The sequence below is a fragment of the Phaenicophaeus curvirostris genome, chromosome 2, assembly GCF_032191515.1.
Source record: "Phaenicophaeus curvirostris isolate KB17595 chromosome 2, BPBGC_Pcur_1.0, whole genome shotgun sequence".
Lineage (NCBI taxonomy): Eukaryota > Metazoa > Chordata > Aves > Cuculiformes > Cuculidae > Phaenicophaeus > Phaenicophaeus curvirostris.
In genome coordinates, this window is record NC_091393.1 from 67,944,261 (window position 1) to 67,965,743 (window position 21,483).

Below are 21,483 nucleotides of genomic sequence, written 5' to 3' on the forward strand. Positions count from 1 at the left end.
TTATGATATAAGCTCGTTCACCATAGATCAAACAGCTGTTGTTTTATTAAACAGAATTACTTTCTCAATGACATTAACAAGGAATTTTTCATTTTTGTGGAGCCAGACAGGAAAGAAATTCCCTAGAAGCGAGGAGTAAATCCATTCTCTTGTAACTTTAATAAAAGTCTTACATTTCATGTGTCTCAGGTACATATATCTCTTGCATATTCCAGTTATTCCTGGTGTAGAATTACTTCAGATGTCATGAATGTCAGTATTAAATATGTCACTGAATTTATTTGATAGTAACTGCTGCTGTAAGGAATCCATTCTTATTTTACGTAATATACAGAAGATAATTTTTAGCTTGCCAACTCTTTTTTTCTCTTATGATGCTGTTTTCTCAGATGTGTCATCTACTCCAGTACTTGTGTGATTGCCAAGTAAGACACCGAATAGAAGCCATTGTAGCCTTTTCAGATGATTTTGTGGCCAAGCTTCAAGAAAATCAGCGCTTCCGGTACAATGAAGTGATGCAGGCCTTGAACATGTCTGCTGCCTTGACAGCTAGAAAAACAAAAGAATTTCGATCCCCACCTCAGGAACAGGTACAGCTTACAATGGACAGTTTTTTCTTTGTTATGCTCTATATATCACAGAGTTCTGTTTGTTTTCAAAGTTTATCCTTCTGGAGATCAATGTCATTTGCCTTTCATTTGTATTCTTTAAGATTAACATGCTGCTGAACTTTAAAGATGATAAAAATGATTGTCCTTGTCCTGAAGAAATTCGGGATCAACTCTTGGATTTCCATGAAGACCTAATGACACACTGCGGTAAGTTTTATTAATGAATGTTTTTACTTTTTCAGTTATATTAACTTTAAAAGCAATTTTTGAAAATAATTTTACGTAAGAAACACCAACTATGTAGGCTATATGCATACACTATATGAATTATAAATACTGTCAGATAAAGATACTCAGCTTATAGTCAAGACCAAGGAAATGTTCTTATCCTCATGTTTGGTCAGATTAGAAGAGAATACAGAATATTTTGCTTCATGAGGGAAAGTGGGTTTTTTTACCCATACAAGTTGGAATTTTTTTGGGCTTAATGTATTGGATAGTGCTGTAGTTCACTTACTATTCAAGAGGTTCCTCTCCTTGCAACCCATTGCATAAGTTTGTTTAGATCATCTTTGCTGTATCAAGTTGACCATGGCCATGTTAACCACAATATAACATAATATTAGTGGCTGATTCTTCTCAGACATGCATGAAGATATAGAAATTTATTAGCTATTGAAATAAACTAATAATCAAAAGAAGCAGATACATTTCTGTGATTTTGATTTCTTTACTTTAGTTAATAAAAACCAAATTATATGTCATAGTAAAATGTGAAATACAGTAGCAATTTAAAGACAAAAATACCATTATAAAAGTGAAACACCAGAATGTGTGTTTTTTTAATGTCAAGTTCAGATCCATGAATACTGCAGATTCACTTATACAGTAGTTTCATTCAGAGTGCACGCTCATTTACATTTTGCATTGAGGAAACGATTGTTGTCTTGTTTGGAGAATACTCTTTCCTTCTTTTTACTTCAGTACACTATTCAAAAAAAAAATAATTAAAGGAGACACTTAGCAGCCAGCCTGAGCAGACAAGCAGCTGAACTTTTGCATCATGCCGCATTGGCTAGAAGAAGCTAATGCAGGGATGTTTGTTAATATTTTTTAAACTAATACTCTGGTCAAGAAAGGAGCCATGGAAGCGAGGATGTCTGCATTTTTTTTCTCTTGCATTGTAGTCCTTATTGATCCCAGTTTAACTGGAAATAATATGTTTAATTATTTAATTCACTGCCTTTAAATATTTAAATAAATAAAAGCATGCCATCAATATCTGACTTCATAATACATGACTTTTCTTTCTTGGTACAGCAAGCACAGTTGATATCCTTGGTTATATTGGTCCATTTTGAAGATATTTTTCTTCCTAAAAGAATCACAGATTTATGAAGTTATGAAATATCATGGAAAGTCTTTAATGAAGCTTCCTTCTCAAAGCACAGTCAACACTGAACTCAGACCTGGTTGCACAGCAATTTTTGGACTTGGGTCTTGAAGGCTTCTAAGTCCAGAGATTCCCAAATGTCTTTGGGCCACATTTTGCAGGGCTTCAGTGTTGCAGTGGTGATATTTTCTTTTTTCCTTATGTCAGTCAGTTTGGAACCCTGACTGCTTTAGTGTGACAATTGTATCTTGCTTGTGTCAGAAAAGAGCATGGCTACATTTTCTTGATAACTTCCTTGTAGGTTTTGGTGGGCTTCTGTTCTGCAGGTTGAAAAACCCAGTTCCTTCATCCGTTCCTTATAGGACAAGCAGTCCAGCCACCAGTCATCTTAATGGGATGTTGTCAGATGCCCTCTAGCTTTTCAATGTTTTTCTTGTATTAGGTAACCCAAAAATGTAGTATTTGATGTCATCTCATGAGTGCCAAGTACTGGGGGATAATCACTTGCTTTGAGCTAGTGATTATACTTCTGCTAATAAGGGACATTTAATACAGGACATTTTTAACTCTTCTTACAGATAGAGTGCACTGCTGACTAGCTTGCTGTCCAGCAGTGCCACCAAAGTTCTTTTTGCAAAGATGTATTTTTTAACCAGTTCATGCCCAGCCTGTGTTGTCACAGAAGGTTGATCTATCCAAGTTGCAAGACTTTGCATTTGACCTTGCTGAACTTTGAGTATCCTGCCAGCCTATTCCTTTACCCTGCTGAGTTTACTGCCCTTGAGTATTTTCTGCTACCTCCAACGTGTATCATCAACAAGCTTGATGAAGGTGCCTTATGACACCTTAAATGGCATATTTTTATTTTAAATGAAAAATGAAAGATGAAACAGAAAAATTCAAAGTAAACTGTCAGTTGTAAGAAAAGAAAGATGAAATCATAGAATTTAGAAATATTTGAAAGAAGATATTTTATCTTTCTAATTTTTCATTTTTCTTTAGTCTTTTGCTATCGTTCATTTCTGTTCAAATAACAGCCTAGCTTTGTCATTATATTCTTGTCTTTATGAGAAAATAATGATTTGCATAACCTACAAGTAGGAAATTAATTTTCTGGGTCAGAGGATGCATTACAGCAGAGCAGAATTAATTACTCTGTGTATTCAAAATACGACTATTGCAAAATAGGTAAAACAATTAGATATCCAGAGTACTGTGTTTGGTTGATTAGCCAGCCACCATCTGGGGATTCACATCTTGTGAAAAGCTTGAGTGACAGTTTGCAAATCAGAAAAATAAGTTTAGAACTCAGGCAACAGCTTAACTGTGCGAAAACATACATTTAATTTGAGTAAGTTTAGACCATCTCTCTGTTCTGATTGATAAGACATTTCAGTGTCTTTACTGTTAATTAGTTTGGTTGAGGAGACTGCCATTCAAACTATTTTGTAATATGATTTAGTGTAAAATCTGAACTTGATGATACTTGTTTAGTTTAGTGTCAATTATACTCTTAGGACAAAAAAATAACAAAATAACTTGAAATGGAACTGTCGTTAATGCAGAAAATCTGACAATTAAAAAAGAATGTGTTAAAGTGAGAAGAATGATGTAGTGAAGAAATACACTGTAATATTCAAGACTGCTAAAGAACTCACAGTAAAGTCTTTAACTTTAGAACTTATATTGGAATCTAAAAACTTAGAAAAAATAGTTGAACAACCTTTTTACTTTTATCTTATTTTAGCATGAGTAATAAGCCTAGGTCAAGATTTTTAATTCCTTTACAATGTGTGACTGAATAAAGTTGAAAACATGAAATAAATGAGCTGATGGGAATCCCATGAACTTAAACAATGGGAATTGTGAAGTGCTGCACTTGGGGACAAAGAACTCCATGCACCAATGGCATGGAGTTATTCCTCATGAGGTTCACACAGGCCCTCTTCTCCAGCTTGTCCAGGTCCCTCTGGATGACATCCTGTACTTCTGGTGTGACAACTGCACCACTCAGCTTAGTGTCATCTGCAAACTTGTTGAAGGTGCATTTGATCTTGCTGTCTCTATCATTAATAAAGAGATTAAACAACACTGGTCCCGGTACAGACCCATGAGGGATACCACTTGTCATGGATCTCCATCTGGACATCATGTTGTGTCCAAAATATAGACATTAACATTGGAACATGCATACTAGGGGAATTGGCTTCAGAAATATATATACTATTCCTTTTATGTGTAATAACACACAATTAATCCAATAAACATATCACATCATCTTTGGCTGCAGTTTCCTTCCCCTCACTTGTACCAGTTCTCTACTTGTTCCAAACTGCTAGTTAAGCATATCCCATATCAAAATCCTTTGTAGTTCTAACAAAGCAGAACAGCATAGTTCAGTTTGATTATGTTTGTACATACAAGATACAAAACATGTCTGTAACTTGTTTAGTTTTATTCTTTTAGTATTTAGCATGCATTTCTTATTTCAGGAATTGAACTAGATGAAGATGGAACCTTGGATGGGAACAATGATTTAACCATTAGGGGGCGCCTTCTATACCTTATGGAAAAAGTTACCTATTTGAAGAAGAAGCAAGCTGAGAAGCCGGTTGATGACGATACTAAGACATCCTGTAAGCAAAACAAAATAATGTTATTGTATCCTAATTCCAAATGAGGAAAAGAAGAAAAAGAGAAAGTTCTTCATGTATTTTCAGCCAAAACAAGGTGTTTCTTTTGTGAAACATCTGTGTACTTTAGTGTTTGTAGCTCTGACCCAAAACAAGGTCAGATGGAATTTTTATGATAGACATTTGTTTCCAGTGGGATGTAGTGGAAAGTTTCTTCTACTGGATTTTTGCCCTTGATCTTTTTTCAAGTAATATTTTTTCCAGGATGTAACTTGCTTTTTGTAGAAATAGTGCAGACTAGCAGTATAGCAAGGTCCTGATTATGAGAGCTTGCTCATAAAAAAGCTGCAGGAGCTTCAAATCAGTATTTGCATGAAGACTACCAAATTAAAGAAGACAGTGCAATTAGACCATAGTTTGCATAGCTGTACTTGTGTGGAGCCTCCCCACCCAACCTAGAATTCAAGATTTGCTGACTGCGATTGTTGATCTGTCATTTTTCTGGCACTTTCTGCACTTCCATCTCGATAAGGGTCATTGTCAGTGGCATCCAGGTTCTGTACTTGGTGCCAACTCATTATGGAATTTTATTTATTTTACTTGTCAATGCTGATTTTATTTCCGTAATTTTTTTTCTTTATTATGATGGGTGACAGTTTCAAATGCCTTAATTTTTATGCTGCTACCCTACTAGCAGGACTGAATTTCTGAGTACAAAGTTTAGGTGTTCTGACTTTTGTAAAAAAACTTGCTTTCCATCATTGACTGCACAGAATTCCTAGGGTGGCTGGCCTGTTTAACTTGATGGTTTAATGTAAGTGCCTAAAGCTATGGAATGAGAACATTTCCCCAGGATACTTATAAAGAGATGGTTTCTTAGCTGCCAGTCATTAGTATTAACTTAGTATTCTTTCGGTATATTTTTGTCCTTCTAAAAGCGTGCCTTCTGGCTTTATGGTTTATAAATGTTCCAGTTATCAGGCAGTGATAGAGGCTAGTGTATGTAGAATGTGGTGAGGAATGCTATGGTTTCCTATTTTTTTTCTGTAGTAAGCTTAAAGCTGTGTAAAATGTAATTCTCTCTCATGTTAGTATAGAAAGACAGTATTATATTAAACTAATGCTGAACAATCTTTCAGAGCACGAAAGCACCCACAAAACTCTCTATTGTGGTGGCTAGGCTGCTTGGGTTCTTCTTTGCAAGCAGTTAACAGCCAGACCCACAGATAGGTGTAGTGTATTGTAGTTATCAAAACAAGAGCCAAATGACAGCTTGCAAACAAAAAAACCCAAAGGAAACTTACTGTTGTGTTTCTTCTAATTATTTATTTCAATTCTCTGAGATATCAGCCCCAAAGCATTTCATCCTTTTATGTAATTTTAAACTGTTTCTAATAGTAAAAACATGTTATGCAGTGAGACATTGGAAATGCCTGTAGTAAAGTGTTTGGACAGTAACAGTAAAATTAAGTACTATTGTTCTTTTTTTCCTTGCCCTATAGTAGCACATCTGAGCAAATATTAGCTTCTTTGTTAAACATTCTCTTTCATGCAAATTCCTGTCCCTTCAGTTTTTTTAAAAGTAGTTTTACTTTTATTTGTTTGAGTTTACCCTCAAATTGCATCTGATTTCCTCCAAAATCATGTTACTGTCTCAACACATAGATTTCGAATCTGAAAATAGTTTTGATGTTTGCATCAGCTACCTTCTTCAACATCAGGATATTAATTAGGCAGCTTATGGAAATTAGGAGGGATTGTCAACTTTCCCTTGTCGAACTTCCACTGTTATTTGATTATCATGGAAATAAATTGATTAATTAGGTACTAATGGTGAAATTCTCTAGTGTATAACTACCAGAATATATCAAGAGAAGCCTGAATTGATCTGACAATGTCTTGTAAACTTGAATGAAAGTTGCATGAGGTGGGATGCAGAACATTATTTGATTGTCTTTGTCAAATACTTTGTCTTGCCCGTTAGTTCAGGAGTGATTTTTCTGAACAGTAGTCTGAAATCTTAACTGACATTATGTAGCTTAGCTAATTTAAAATATGACTTCCCCAAAGATGAGTACATTTGTATCTCCTAACTAATAAAGATTGTCAGTGAGACAATATGGTATGGGTTTGCTGCTTAATTAGAGAATGGATTCAAAATATGAAAATGATGACTTACCATTTATATGATTTGCGTGTTTTCATTTCTATTTCTTTTGAAGGGCCATTGGCTTTGGCAAAGGACTAAGTTGAATTATTCTGGTTTGTTCATTATAAAATTTTGAGTGGATGCAGAGCTTAAACGTGTAAATAAATAATGCAGCATTTACATGAGCTACTAGTATATTTCTCTATTCACTCAATCTGAATTCCTGGAAAAATCTTGAAAGCAATATCTAGAAATACATCTAGTGATTTTATGAGCATCTTATGTTTTCATAATTTTTTATGTTATTAGCTTGATTTTTCTGTATTTTAATTTAAAATATAGCTTTTGGTTTTGAGATGTTTCTACTTCTTGTGCAATTTTATTTTCCTTTGATGGCCATAGAATCATAGAATAACCAGGTTGGAAGAGACCCACCAGATCATCGAGTCCAACCATTCCTATCAAAGACTAAACCATGTCCCTTAGCACCTCGTCCACCCGTGCCTTAAACACCTCCAGGGAAAGTGAATCAACCACCTCCCTGGGCAGCCTGTTCCAGTGCCCAATGACCCTTTCTGTGAAAAATTTTTTCCTAATGTCCAGCCTAAACCTCCCCTGGCAGAGCTTGAGGCCATTCCCTCTCGTCCCGTCCCCTGTCACTTGGGAGAAGAGGCCAGCACCCTCCTCTCTACAACCTCCTTTCAGGTAGTTGTAGAGAGCAATGAGGTCTCCCCTCAGCCTCCTCTTCTCCAGGCTAAACAACCCCAGCTCTCTCAGCCGTTCTTCATAAGGCCTGTTCTCCAGCCCCTTCACCAGCTTCGTTGCTCTTCTCTGGACTCGCTCCAGAGCCTCAATATCCTTCTTGTGGTGAGGAGCCCAGAACTGAACACCGGATTCAAGGAGTGGTCTCACCAGTGCCGAGTACAGAGGGAGGATAACCTCCCTGGACCTGCTGGTCACGCCGTTTCCCATACAAGCCAAGATGCCATTGGCCTTCTTGGCCACCTGGGCACACTGCTGGCTCATGTTCAGTTGGTTGTCAACCAACACCCCCAGGTCCCTCTCCTCCAGGCAGCTTTCTAGACAGACTTCTCCTAGTCTGTAGCACTGCATAGGGTTTTTGTGCCCCAAGTGCAGGACCCGGCATTTGGCCTTGTTAAACCTCATGCCACTGGACTCAGCCCAGCGGTCCAGCCTGTTCAGATCCCTTTGCAGAGCCTCCCTACCCTCCAGCAGATCGACACTTCCACCCAGCTTAGTGTCGTCCGCAAACTTGCTAAGGGTGCACTCAATGCCTTCCTCCAGGTCATTGATGAAGACATTGAACAGGGCTGGACCCAGCACTGAGCCCTGGGGAACCCCACTTGTCACTGGCCTCCTGCTGGATTTCACACCATTTACCACCACTCTCTGGGCCCGGCCATCCAACCAGATTTCCACCCAGGAGAGTGTGCGCCTGCCCAGGCCAGAGGCTGACAGTTTCTCAAGCAGGATGCAGGTCTGCTAAAGAAATACCAAGAAAAATATTCTAAGAATTTAATTTATCCTAATTCATGTTGCACATTGGGTTCTGAGGGACTACCAGTAGAGATATGCGTAACTAATGGTAATTTTGTGATTTATGTATTTTCTTCACAGCTACTCTTCAGCAGCTGATTTCAGACACAATGGTACGCTGGGCCCAGGAATCAGTGATAGAAGATCCAGAATTAGTGAGGGCCATGTTTGTATTGCTGCATCGTCAGTATGATGGCATTGGTGGCCTGGTTCGAGCCCTACCAAAGACCTACACCATAAATAGCGTGTCAGTGGAAGACACAATCAATCTTCTGGCATCCCTCGGCCAAATCCGTTCCTTGCTTAGTGTCAGAATGGGGAAGGAGGAAGAGAAACTTATGATTCGTGGATTAGGGTAAATAACTGGAGTGTAACACCCCTATTTATAGATATTTGTTGTTATTTGCTGTATGGTTATGGTCAACATTATACATGAAAGTTGAATGTGATTAGTCTGTATGGGTTTAATCCAGATGCTGCTGTCAATTGTGTAGTATCTTCAATTGTCAGATAGAGCCTTTGCAGAGTATATGCGTTGTTTTGGGTGAGAAGCAAATGACATCTATAAGACTTCTTGTGAGAAAAGTTGAAAACATTATATAATCTTTTATGGTTTTACAACATCTATCTTGTTGATATTGGTTTTGCTCTCATTTTTTTCAAAGAAATGTTGCCATCCGAGAGCTGTTGGATGAGATTAAACATCAGCTGTGATCTGTTAGAAATCCACAATCAGCAAAAGCATTGACAACCAAAGATGATATTATGTAAAGAATGCAAAGAAAAGAGAAGCTTTTGTTGTGCAAAATAGCTTTTTTCTAATGAGCTTTCTGAAAATTTCAAATATCCACATGATATCTACACATAATGAACAGTGCCTACTTCTTAGTTTCCCAGCAAGTCCCCTGAATGTTCCCTAGTTGTTGCAGTGTTTTAAGGAATTGGCAAAGGGGAAAATCCTTCACCTGTTAAGTGACACAAAATACCGATATTTCTAAATTGACCTTTGTACTTCGAATTCAAGTTGTTCGATATCATTTAAGCTAATGAAGGCTAAAATGAGTGAGATAGAACTAGATTCTGACAATTTTGAGCCTGAATTAAAAAAAAAAACCAAAACCACAAACAGAATGGTCTTGGGGGAGTTTTAATTTCATGTTGCTGCTTTCTTTTTGTTCTTTTATGTCTTTTTCCTCAATATTTTCTGCTACAAATTAAAAGCTAAGAATTTGTGAATCTGGTTTAATTTTAACAATGGTTTTGGTGGTGTGTGGAAGTCTGACATGAGCTCGAAAGAATGCTTTCTGTTAGGCTACTATTCTCACACCCTGTTCCTATCACCCTTCTTGGTAGCCTCTAGAATAGACTTGTTTATCTTGTAGGTTACCTAGCTATGCTATTTATACCTCTTATAACCCAACTTGGGCTCCAGCACCTCTTTAGAAATGCCTATTTTTTTGATGTGAGTGGAAATAATTTCTTTATTCCAGTTGAGTGTCACTCATTCTTGCTTAAGAATGATTTGGCAGATTGGTACCATCAAGGTATTTTCCACAGCATGAAGGATTAGAACAGAAAGGTGATACGATATGGATAGCTTTTGGAGGCAGGACCTATCCTCTGTCACCTGTGATGTGAAGTCTGGGGGAAAAAGATGAACTGATTTTCCTGGAAGTTAAAAACTCCTGTAGTTCCACCTGTATCAGAGAAACAGCATACATTCAGTTACACGATTGATAGTTGCAGATTTGTAGGTGTCAGACTGATGGAACAGTCCTTTTAATGTCTCATCTTTTATGAGGCTGAAATTTGCCCTGCCTGATTGCAGGAGTTTTAGGTCAGATAAAAAAGAGACTGCTATAAAACATACAATGAAATTTGAACAGTTATCTATAGTATTTTCTGTAGGGACTTTCTAGTCCTTTTCTCATGCAACCTGATTGCTTTCACATTTATTTATGGGTTGTGTGTGATTTCAAGACTAATTACAGTTTTTAGAAATTTAATTACATTTTAACCCAGATATTTTTATTGGACGTAACATTTCTGCATAAAATACTGGCATTATAATAATCAGGCCTGATAAATCTGTTCGATAAATTTGTTCTGCTGAAATACACAGGACGGGGTTTCTTTTGAGCAGTAACTCATGAACTCAGGTAATATTTATGCAGCTTCTATTTCTGATGCTTAGAGGGTAACTGGTTATACATTCTCTTTGCCCTACAACTGTTTTTTCTTGTTTTTGATGGAAGATGTCAAATGTCTCAAGGCTGAGATATTCTGAAAAGAAAACTTGGTAAAAAATATTCATTAGCTAAACTTAAAATTCAAGCCAGTGTAGCAGTTTTTGATCATGGTGTTATTTTTAGATCCAGAATGGAATTTCTAATAGAAATTTAAGAGCATCCTGCTCTGGTGTAATGAAGTGATGATTAGGACAATAAGTTCACAGGGAAAGAAGAGTCAGGTTCTTCTACAATATGCACAGAAAAATAGACTATCAGAAGAGATGGAGATTAAAGCTGAAAAAGTCCCTGAAGTAATACTTGCACAGTAAACTTGCTTTGCAAATAACAGTAGATAAACTATTGGTCCACAACATTTTAATCCAATTTTTTATTTTGTTTTTCTGTAGAGACATCATGAATAATAAAGTATTTTACCAACATCCAAATCTCATGAGAGCTTTAGGCATGCATGAAACTGTCATGGAAGTGATGGTAAATGTGCTTGGTGGAGGAGAATCCAAGGTAAAGCAATTCACTATTATAAGACCGAGTTTAGAATATAGATGTGAAAAGCTTTATCCTGTAAGGCGCTAAGCAGTCTCTGGAGGTAATGAGAGTCATGTTTGAGTCTAGAATTTATGGGTGAGTCCAGGTCTTTATCTTTGGGGCTAAAGGATTTATTTACTTGCTGAGAAAGCCCTGTTGATTCCAGGGTGAAACTTAAATTTGCTGAGGTGCAAGGGATACAATGTGAATTAAAAGGCTATTACATAAATGATCTTTTGCAAGTTTTATCCCTGTCTTAGAGTTTTAGCTTCAGTCTCTTTTTCATTTGCTTTTTAGGAAATCACTTTCCCAAAGATGGTGGCAAACTGTTGTCGTTTTCTATGCTATTTTTGCCGCATCAGCAGACAGAATCAAAAAGCTATGTTTGATCATCTTAGCTACTTATTGGAAAACAGCAGTGTTGGCCTTGGTGAGTGAGAAGTGTGTGGCTTTTGAGATTCAAACCAAAAACTAACATTTAAACCCAAAATCTTAAAACTTTCAATATATTAGTATTTATATTTATTTTTATTTTTATTTTTATTTAAATTTCCACTTATGTTTTTCTGCATCCTTCTCTTTACGCTATTTTTGTTGAAATTTCTCCTTTACCTACTGCAAAAATATCTTCATTAATTGTGTTGCTAAATTCAAACAACCCCTGAGAGTGGCATTAAGTTGAGGGAATTTAGTATGCATTTTTTGTATGTGTCTGGACACTCAGAGGGTTGGTGTTTAGTTGCACATTTTGAGGAACAGAATAAGTGAATCCTAGGTAAATGCTGGCAGCATTTCATTAGTGCTTTCTTCTCACTGCTCGAGCTTACTTCTATGTGCTTTCTTCTGTAAACTGTACAGTAGAAACCTATGGCAGTAGAAGAAATACAGAGCTCGTTTGCTTGGGAGTGCATGTATAGATGCCTAGAAGTGAATCACAAAAGTTTCTTAATATGTTAGCCTTTCTTTTCTAAGCTGAAGTGTTGTAGAGGTGATACATTTATCCTTAATTTAATTTAGTACTTGTAATTGAGAATACATAATTATTTAAAATCATCAAACTAATTTTTTTAAATGATCACAAATTCCTTATTAATGTGTAGGTACAGGACAGAAACATGAGCTAATAATCCTTTTGGAGAGAAAGTGCCCCAATCAAATGCATTTGGAGTATTAATATGAAAACCTTAGCTTTTTCTAATGCTATAATGACTGCTTTTTAAAAAGAAATAAATAGCATAATCATATATTTTAAAGCTTAAAAACATTTTTTGTTTCAAGGTGTTTGATAAAATGTCAGTGTTTTAGATCCCTGCTACCTTTTCCTCAAAATGACATTTCAATTAGGATAATTAGAAAACTTGAGATCTTAAAACAGAACGTGTGATGAGAATAGGAACATGGAAGAAAAATTGTTTCTAGCTTGAACATCTACATTGTTTTTTGATTTCATATCAATGTCAAATTTCATGTGACTCATAGTGATTAATTATAAACAGTGGTATAAATTACATGCCTATAATCATGTGCCAACTAATGACAAAGTATTATATTTTATTAAAAAATGTTGTCATATATTTCCTATGATTTTGTTGGTTTTTTAATTTGATGTTGAAACTCAATGTTATTTTAACAGCCTCTCCTTCTATGCGAGGATCAACTCCTTTAGATGTTGCAGCAGCCTCTGTGATGGATAACAATGAACTTGCACTGGCTTTAAGGGAGCCTGATCTGGAGAAGGTTGGTAGCTTCTTTATCAAGCATTATTTTCCCCCTATAGAGAGTGGAAGATTCCCGTTTCCTGAAGTAATCAAAGTTTAGGTGACTTTCAGGGGAAGACTATCAGGATCTGATTGTTCTTTCTGCTGTTGGTGTGGATAGTTGAACTGAGTTTAGAGTTATTACATACACAGAGGTAATCAAAATGAATTGCCTCAAGGGCAACTCTTACTTCAGGAGTAGCAGAGTCCACACACAACAAAATTTAATTGCTAAAAACTTTATTTGTTTTGCAATCTTGATGGTGACATGCAGTGGTGGCATGATGCAATAGATGTTTCTACAAGCCTTGTGAAAACTTATAAGAATATATGACAAATTTTGGTAGAGATATCTGTCTATATCTATTTAATTTTTTTCTTAACGTTCAAACCTGCTTCAGAAAAGATTGAAGGAATTGGATTAATTAGACTAAATAATACAAACCTCAAGAAAGCATGTGACAGTTTTGTAGAATATGTAAGTTGCTGGTGCAGGAAGGACTAGAATAATGGTTTCTGTGTCAGTGGTGGATAAGAAAAGCAGCTGAATTAATGGAAAATCAGATACAAGACAGACATTAAAGAACACTTTCTAATGGAAAGTAAGGCAATGGAATACATTCTCCAATTTGTTTGTGAAAACCTTCAATTCTGAAGATACTATAACCTTCATAGAAAAGCATCTGTCAGGAGTAATATAACTGTGAGTGATCCTTTCTTGGCACAGGAAGATGGAGTATGTGTGTTTAAAAGCACATTTTTATACTTATTGTTCTAAAAATGGTCAGCAAAAGAAGATGTCTGAACTGGTTAAAGGCTATGCTTATAATTCTTTCAATTGAGAATGAAGAGGGCCAACTGAAATATACTGAGGCTATATGTCTGAATTACACGGAGTGTAACTACTGTGTGTTTAGAAAGAGTGGAAGAAAAAAGGCAAGTGAAAAAAAAAGATTAAAATAAATCAGTAGACCTGTGAGTTGTAAAAGTTGTACAGTTATATTAGAAGATGTGTTGTCATATATGGACAGCATGTGTGTGGGGAATATTATAAAACTGCCTAATTTATAATACTCAGGGTTACAAAACAAATGAGATATATATAGCAAAAGTGTGGTTTAGAGAGAGGAAAAATAGAATTAATATAGGAAAGGTCTTACAGTTCATGGAAGAAGTGGGAAAAGACTGGGAAAGTGAACTCACAAAGAGACTACTTTTATGATTTGCCCAAGATATGATATGTTTTTGTCAGGGATAACAGAACCTGGACATCATATCTGGGACAACTTATGAAGATGCTTCCCTTTGAAACTGGACTCCTTTCTCACAATTAATATCTTTTTTTTTCATCTTACTTTGCTTTTAGGTGGTTCGTTACTTGGCTGGATGTGGATTGCAGAGTTGTCCTTTGTTGATTTCTAAAGGCTACCCAGACATAGGATGGAATCCTGTTGAAGGAGAGCGATATTTGGATTTTCTTCGTTTTGCTGTTTTTTGCAATGGTAAAGTAGAAGCCTGTATATTTTATAACTTTCTCTAGTGTTCAAATAAGTTTGTAATGTAAAACAGTAATACAAGCCAACTTCATAAGTTACCATAAGTTTAAAGGACAGTTTGCAGAAAGAGTAGAATTATGCAAGACGTGGTAACTTAGGTGCCCGTTTTGCAAGTCATATAAGGTCCTGTGAGCCTATGTCTCATTTTTCAGACCCATCTTTAGTCTTTGAAATGCCTGTATCTCCTTTGGAAATAGAATGGAGAGTCCTAAATCTTTTTATGTTAAAACTCATGGTAAATGTAGAGCCAAACCGCTATCTTTTGATAAAGATTTAGGTAGTCCAATTTTAGTGTTTTGCAGCTATATTGGTCTCCTCATAAACTCTCTCACTCAAATGTGAATCTTTACTACAAATCAATAGCTTCAGTGATGCTTTAAGTATCTTTTATTACATAGTTACTTCTTTGTCTCTATTTAGATTTTAATTAAATCACATTTTATTTCATAGCTTTTATTACACTAATAGAGCAGTATGTGTATTTATGTAACTGTCTGATATTTAAATTGTTTTGTAGCTAAAAGTATCTACGGATGCATACATTCTGCACTTAAGTGTACCTTTTTCTGATTCTATATTTTTGGTATAAGCTTAAATCTTGATATTTGTTCTGTGTGGTAGGAGAGAGTGTGGAGGAGAATGCTAATGTTGTAGTCAGACTGCTTATCCGTCGACCTGAATGCTTTGGTCCAGCTCTGAGAGGAGAAGGAGGCAATGGCTTACTTGCTGCCATGGAAGAAGCAATACAAATATCAGAAGATCCAACAAGAGATGGAGCTTCCCCAAGTAATGGATCTAGTAAAACCCTGTAGGTGCAGTGGAATTTCTTACATAGTCATATTTTTGTTTGTTTTTTTTTATTCTTAATTGTGAAGTGACTTGTTTGTTTTAACATGTGAACTATCAACTGAATTCTTCCTTAGATTCTGCGGAGGCTAGAGATTTGTCTCCTGCCAGATAGTGGGTCCCCTGCACTATTAATTTAAGTAACTCTCTCTAAATATCAAGCCCTCTTTAGAATTCTGTTTGTTCTTTGTCAGTTAGTTAAGAATCAATACCCTGATGCAAAATGAGACATGTAAATGGTAATTTACAATTTACAAACTGGTAACTACAATCTTTTAGGGTCAAGTTCCATTCTGTGTTAGTCTGCTAAAAGTGCAGTGGTTAACATGAAGCCACTGCATGTAAGCTGTTACACCTCTAAGCAGATTTTCTTCATTCACTCCTGATGTAAAAACTTCCTTGTATTTTTAACATTTAACTAATTACAGTGAAACAGAAGAACAAGAGGATGACACTATTCACATGGGAAATGCAATCATGACCTTTTATGCTGCTTTGATTGATCTCTTAGGACGTTGTGCCCCTGAAATGCATGTAAGTTTTGTGTCTTCATGATTTGGAAAAATAAAGACTTACCAGTTTTACTGTCTGGTAGATTGCTGTTTGGCTTTTTTTACAGGAACATGTTATCAAGTATAAAAGCAGTGGTATTGTTACATAGTATCTTAATGTTCATCTGATAACTTGCAAAGAATTTCTGTAAACTGTCCCTGTTTTGCTGCATTTTTTTAAAAGAAAATGAAAGCAACTGGCATACCTGAAAGTATTGTTATTTGGGAAGGACAGAAAAAATACCTTTTTTTTTTATCTGAAAATCTGCTTTTACTACCCCTCCCACATTTTAATGCTTTGTTCATGTATTTTACCTAACATTGCATTCTGAAAATGGGCTTAGCCTTATTTAATAACCAAACATCTAGATTTCTACACTTTGCACATTTGCATCCTAAATACAGCAAATAAATACAGGTTGCATGAAATTTATATTATTAATTATAATATGGTTTTGAGAACAGTCATTCTTATGTCTCAAGATTCATGAAGTTTCCAGAGTGTCAACACATGAACACTTACAGAAAATAAAAGGAAGACTTTCTTAATTTTGTATTTGACTTTTCCTTAGCTAATCCATGCTGGTAAGGGGGAAGCCATTAGAATCAGATCAATTCTACGGTCTTTGATTCCACTGGAAGATTTGGTGGGAGTAATTAGTATTCCTTTCCACATGCCAACCATAGCTAAAGGTAAGTTGATTATTCCACTCTTTCTTCCTTCCATCCCATTCTTATGTTTTGTAATTTAATCCCATATTGATACTCGTTCTTCTCTTAGTATTTTAAAATGTTATAGAAATTGAAGTATTTATTATGTGAATCAGAAGAGAAGTCACGTATATTTCAAATCATAGAAGCATAGACTGGTGTGGGTTGGAAGGGACATTAAAGATCATCTAGTTCAAACCCCTCTACCATGGGCAGGGACACCTCTCCCTAGATCAGACAGCTCAAGGTCCCACCCAGCCTGGCCTTGAACATCTCCAGGGAGAGGGCATACACAAATTCCCTAGACAGCCTGTTCCAGTGTCTCACCATCTTCATCATGAAGAATTTCTTCCTAATGTCTAACCTAAATCTTCCCCCTTCCAATTTGGCCTTGTTGAATCTCATAAGGTTCACTCTAGCTCACTTCTCTGGCTTGTCCAGGTCCCTCTGAATGACATCCCATTCTTCTGGTGTGACAACGGCATCACTCAGCTTGGCGTCATCTACAAACTTGCTGATGGTGCACTCTCTCTCACTCTATATCATTAATAAAGATATTAAATGGCACTGGTCCCATTGTGGACCACCGAGGGACACCACTTTTCATGGATCTACATCTGGACACAGGTTCATTGACCACTACTCTCTGAATGTGACCATCCAACCAGTTCCTTATCCACCAAACCTGTATCTCTCCAATTTATTGAGAAGGGTGGTGTGAGGCACTGTGTCAAAGGCTTTACAGAAATCCAGATAGATTATATCTATTGCTTTTTCTGTGTCCACTGATGTGGTCACCCCATCATAGAAAGCCACTAGGTTGGTCATACAGGATTTGCTCCTGGTGAAGCCATGCTGGCTGCCGTTAATGACCTCCGTGTCCTCCATGAGCATCTAGGAGGATCTGTTCCATGATCTTCCCAGGCACAGAGGTGAGGCTGGCAGGTTGATAGTTCCCAGGATCATGTTTTCTACCCTTTTTAGAAATGGGGAGAATGTTGCCCTTCTTCTGTTTACCAGGAACTTCTCCTGACTGCCATGACTTTTCAAATATCATGGAGATTGGCTTGGCCACCACATCAGCTAGTTCCCTCAGGACTCTTGGGTACATCTCATCAGGTCCCATAGACTTATATATGTTCAGGTTCCTCAGGTGGTAGTGAACCTGATCTTCCCCTGCAGTGGAAGGGGTTATACTGCCCTAGTCTTCATTTTGCCTTTCATTGACCCAAATGTTTTGGGGTTTTTTCCACATGCTATAGGCAATAGTTCTGTGTGCACTTAAATCACTGATGTAATTCCAAGTGATTTAAATTGAATCATGAAAATCTATTACAACTTTAAAAAGAAATTTGAATATGCATGCTTTCTAATTTTTATAATATTTTTCAAAAAATTCAATCTCTTGATAGCATAATCCTTAGCTGTTGCTGTTGCTGTTCTAACTCTAACACCGGAGTTGTTCTTCAGCAGCTATAGTGAAGTTATAGGTGCTTTCTGCCTACATGGAACTGATTGCAATAGTGGGAGATATGTGAGCATCAATATAAAAGGAAAAGGAATTACATCTGCTTTTTTGGTATCCAGAGAGAGAACATCAGAATTGCAACATGGATTGTCTAGGGTCTTACAGTGCAAGGGTGCCCAATAAGTTGCAGTAGTAGAGATTATCATCCTATTACACCACTTTTATGTATATCCAAATAGTAATAGTTGTATAGGTGATATCTCAGTAGCACACAGTACAGCTCATAGACAAAAAATTGTTTATTTGATTTTTGAAAAAGAAAGCATCAATATTTAAAAATATTTCAATGAATTCTTTCCAGATATTTGGAAGTTTTCAGATAGAGAGGACTTTTTAGCACAATCTTAATTCATTTTCCTACACTACAGATATGATCACCAGTGCTGCATTCTGGGGGTGTTTGATGTAGAGTTGTTGTGGTTTTTACTTTCTATCTGCTCCTCTAAGAACTAGGTTGTTCTGGAGATGAGTTAGTGTGTTTTGGGTACTCACCATATTAGAATATCAATTGACAAGAAACCCTTAATACACAAAGAATGAACAGAAAATCACATATGAACTTTAAGGTATATCTGACTAGAATTCGCCTCGTGCATTCTTTTTCAGTTAACAACAAATATGTTGCCTTTGTGTAACAAAACCATGGGGAAGATGCTTAGATATTAACAGAGACTAAAAATGTCTGACAAATAGTAGAATGACTGACTAGTGTGCTGGTGAAGAATGATCCTTGTCATTGAAGTCTTATTTCTTCCTTTTAGATGGTACTGTGGTGGAACCTGACATGTCTGCGGGGTTTTGCCCAGATCACAAGGCAGCCATGGTTTTGTTCCTTGACAGGGTCTATGGAATTGAGGACCAGGATTTTCTTCTACACCTTCTTGAAGTTGGCTTTCTGCCAGATCTTCGTGCTGCTGCTTCTTTAGATACAGTAAGAGTTTAAGTCTGTTGTTATTTTGGTTATGTTACCTTACTGAACACTGCAGCATTTTTTATCCCTTAAAAATACATTTTTTTATTTCTTCGTATTGTCTTCTGCATTTCTCAAATGCTGGGTGAGCTGCCTGTTGCTGCTGAGCTTTGAGAATACTTGAAGAACAGTGAAAGTGCATTCTTCAGAATGATGTTTACTTTATAAAGAGACCCCACTGATACCCATATCCATAAGAGATGCAGTGCCTTTCTCCTGGGGATTTTCTGAGCTTGTGCTATGGAATCAAAATCACATAAGCTGCCAGTGAAGCATAATAACTGAAGTCTGTTTCCAGAGATACACAGAAAGCGTTAGTCTACATGCATTTGTTAGGGACACCTACACTGCTGCCTCAGAAATAATTAGATTTTTGTTGTAATTCCTCCTCAAAATTACTGTGGTTTTTTTTTTCTTCTCTGAGTTTTATTTGCATCATTTTTTTCTTGCTGGCTTGATCCAGAAGGATCACGTTTAGAGAGCTTATACGAGGGCTAAGACATGGATTTTATTTCCCTAATTGACCTTTTATTTCAATACAAAAATAGCTATGTTGTTTTTTAAGAAAGAGCAAATGAGAATTTTTTCCTCACTTGGAACTTGGGCTTGATCATAACACAGAATGATACTGAGTTTTGTAAAGGCAGACTTGACTTGTATTACCTAATATTGGAGTATTCTGTATAATTGACTTTGACATTCTTTAATACAGTCTTGAAATTTGTTTGGTTTTTAAATGACTACCTTTAGTGTTTATTTTCATTTATTAAAACCAAAATGAAAACCATCTGGACACTTTAGACACAAGAAAAGAAGCTAAGCCTCCAGCTTCCAGTGGGTATTGAATCCTCATTTGTGTGTTTTGGAAATTTCCCTCCTTATAACTACTACAAAAGAAAAACAAACAAGAACTTCTTTTTATTTGTAACAACATTGATGAGACAACTCTAATTTCTTTCCCATTTAATTCATAGGCTGCTTTAAGTGCTACAGATATGGCTTTGGCTCTCAATCGATACCTCTGCACAGCAGTCTTGCCACTATTGACTAGATGTGCTCCTCTTTTTGCCGGCACAGAGCACCACGCTTCCCTCATTGATTCTTTGTTACATACTGTGTACAGACTCTCAAAGGGATGCTCTCTTACCAAAGCTCAGCGAGATTCTATTGAAGAGTGTTTGCTGTCTATCTGTGGGTAAGAAAATACTCCTGGCTGTGCAGGAATTTTAATTGATAAAGAAGGCTATGATTTTTATAAAACAGGGATGCAGAACTATGCCACCAGGAATACAATGAAGTTAAAGTTGTGATAATTTTAAGTACACTGTATTCAATTTACAACATTATTAATCACTCATGTGCAGTCCTCAGTCATATTGCTATTACCAAATTTTTTAAAATTAAAATTTTGTTGGGTAACTAAGAGGATGTATTGCAAAAAGACAAAGCTCTGGAAATGTGTAATTGTGCATATGTTGAAGTGCTATTTACATACTTTTGGCTGTACAGATTTACAGTATGGCCAATGATCAGTAGATTATACAGTTCTATGGAGATGTTTATTTAAGTTGTGTTTAATTTAAAATCCTAATCAATGACTAGTGTTGTTATACCTCATTACTGACACCTGCAGAACAAATTTTGTTTGGGTATCTGCAAGCTCAAACTCAAGTGATTATTATCCAGCTTTTTATAAGACTAGAGACTCAATTATAATAAGTTGACTAGGAACTTATCAATTCAATTTCTAGTTAAAGTTAGCAATATTTAGGCTTTAAAATCAACTAAGATTTTTTAATATTTCACCATTTTTTTTGCATAATGTGGAAATGTGTTCAGAAATGACAGACAGGCATATTATAGTACTGTAAAAAAGTACTGTATAGCATTTCCTTAAAAAAAATGTACCACGCTGATCATTTTATATATATATTGCCTTGATAAAACCCCCCAAAATTGACCTCTGTTTGCTGTTTATCTGGAAAGGTTTAAAGTCCATGCCATTCTAACATACACACTATACCTATTTCTTATGTCCTTCCACTTTGTTGCCACTGCCACATGTCTTGTTTAGTACATCTAAAGAGTTTTAGAATCATAGAATCAACAGGTTGGAAAAGACCTCTTGGATCATCGAGTCCAACCATTTCTATCTGCCGCTAGAGTTAATGCTCATAGGTCTTTATTAGTTTCTAGGATATTTTAAGAGCCATTGTGATGTATTACAAGCAATTAACTTTAGACACTTTTCTTATGGGCATGGTGATCATAATATGCAATATCAAAATTCAGTATTTTATTTCCTATTTTTCTCTGTCTATAGGTGAGATAGTGTCTCAGCTTACTTAAAGATTTGATTTGCAGCTTGTTCAAAATGTTTGCTTTGGTAGGCACGTGTTTGCTTCCTTTTGACATATATTTTTTTAGGGCCACAAGCAAAATCC

The 21,483-nt window shown here is 36.2% G+C and overlaps 1 protein-coding gene across 5 annotated transcripts in view; it reads left to right on the forward strand.

The window, feature by feature from the left end:
• Window positions 1-21,483, forward strand: part of RYR2 (ryanodine receptor 2) — a 370,828-nt gene that overhangs the window by 243,542 nt on the left and 105,803 nt on the right. For all 5 annotated transcript variants that reach the window (XM_069852347.1, XM_069852349.1, XM_069852348.1 and 2 more), the window contains 13 exons: window positions 390-590; window positions 713-818; window positions 4,497-4,640; window positions 8,425-8,698; window positions 10,982-11,096; window positions 11,418-11,550; window positions 12,754-12,857; window positions 14,244-14,379; window positions 15,055-15,241; window positions 15,708-15,813; window positions 16,403-16,523; window positions 18,831-19,000; window positions 20,014-20,234. In XM_069852347.1, the coding sequence (XP_069708448.1) occupies window positions 390-590; window positions 713-818; window positions 4,497-4,640; window positions 8,425-8,698; window positions 10,982-11,096; window positions 11,418-11,550; window positions 12,754-12,857; window positions 14,244-14,379; window positions 15,055-15,241; window positions 15,708-15,813; window positions 16,403-16,523; window positions 18,831-19,000; window positions 20,014-20,234 (2,018 nt within the window). The remainder of the gene's footprint in view (window positions 1-389; window positions 591-712; window positions 819-4,496; window positions 4,641-8,424; window positions 8,699-10,981; window positions 11,097-11,417; window positions 11,551-12,753; window positions 12,858-14,243; window positions 14,380-15,054; window positions 15,242-15,707; window positions 15,814-16,402; window positions 16,524-18,830; window positions 19,001-20,013; window positions 20,235-21,483) is intronic.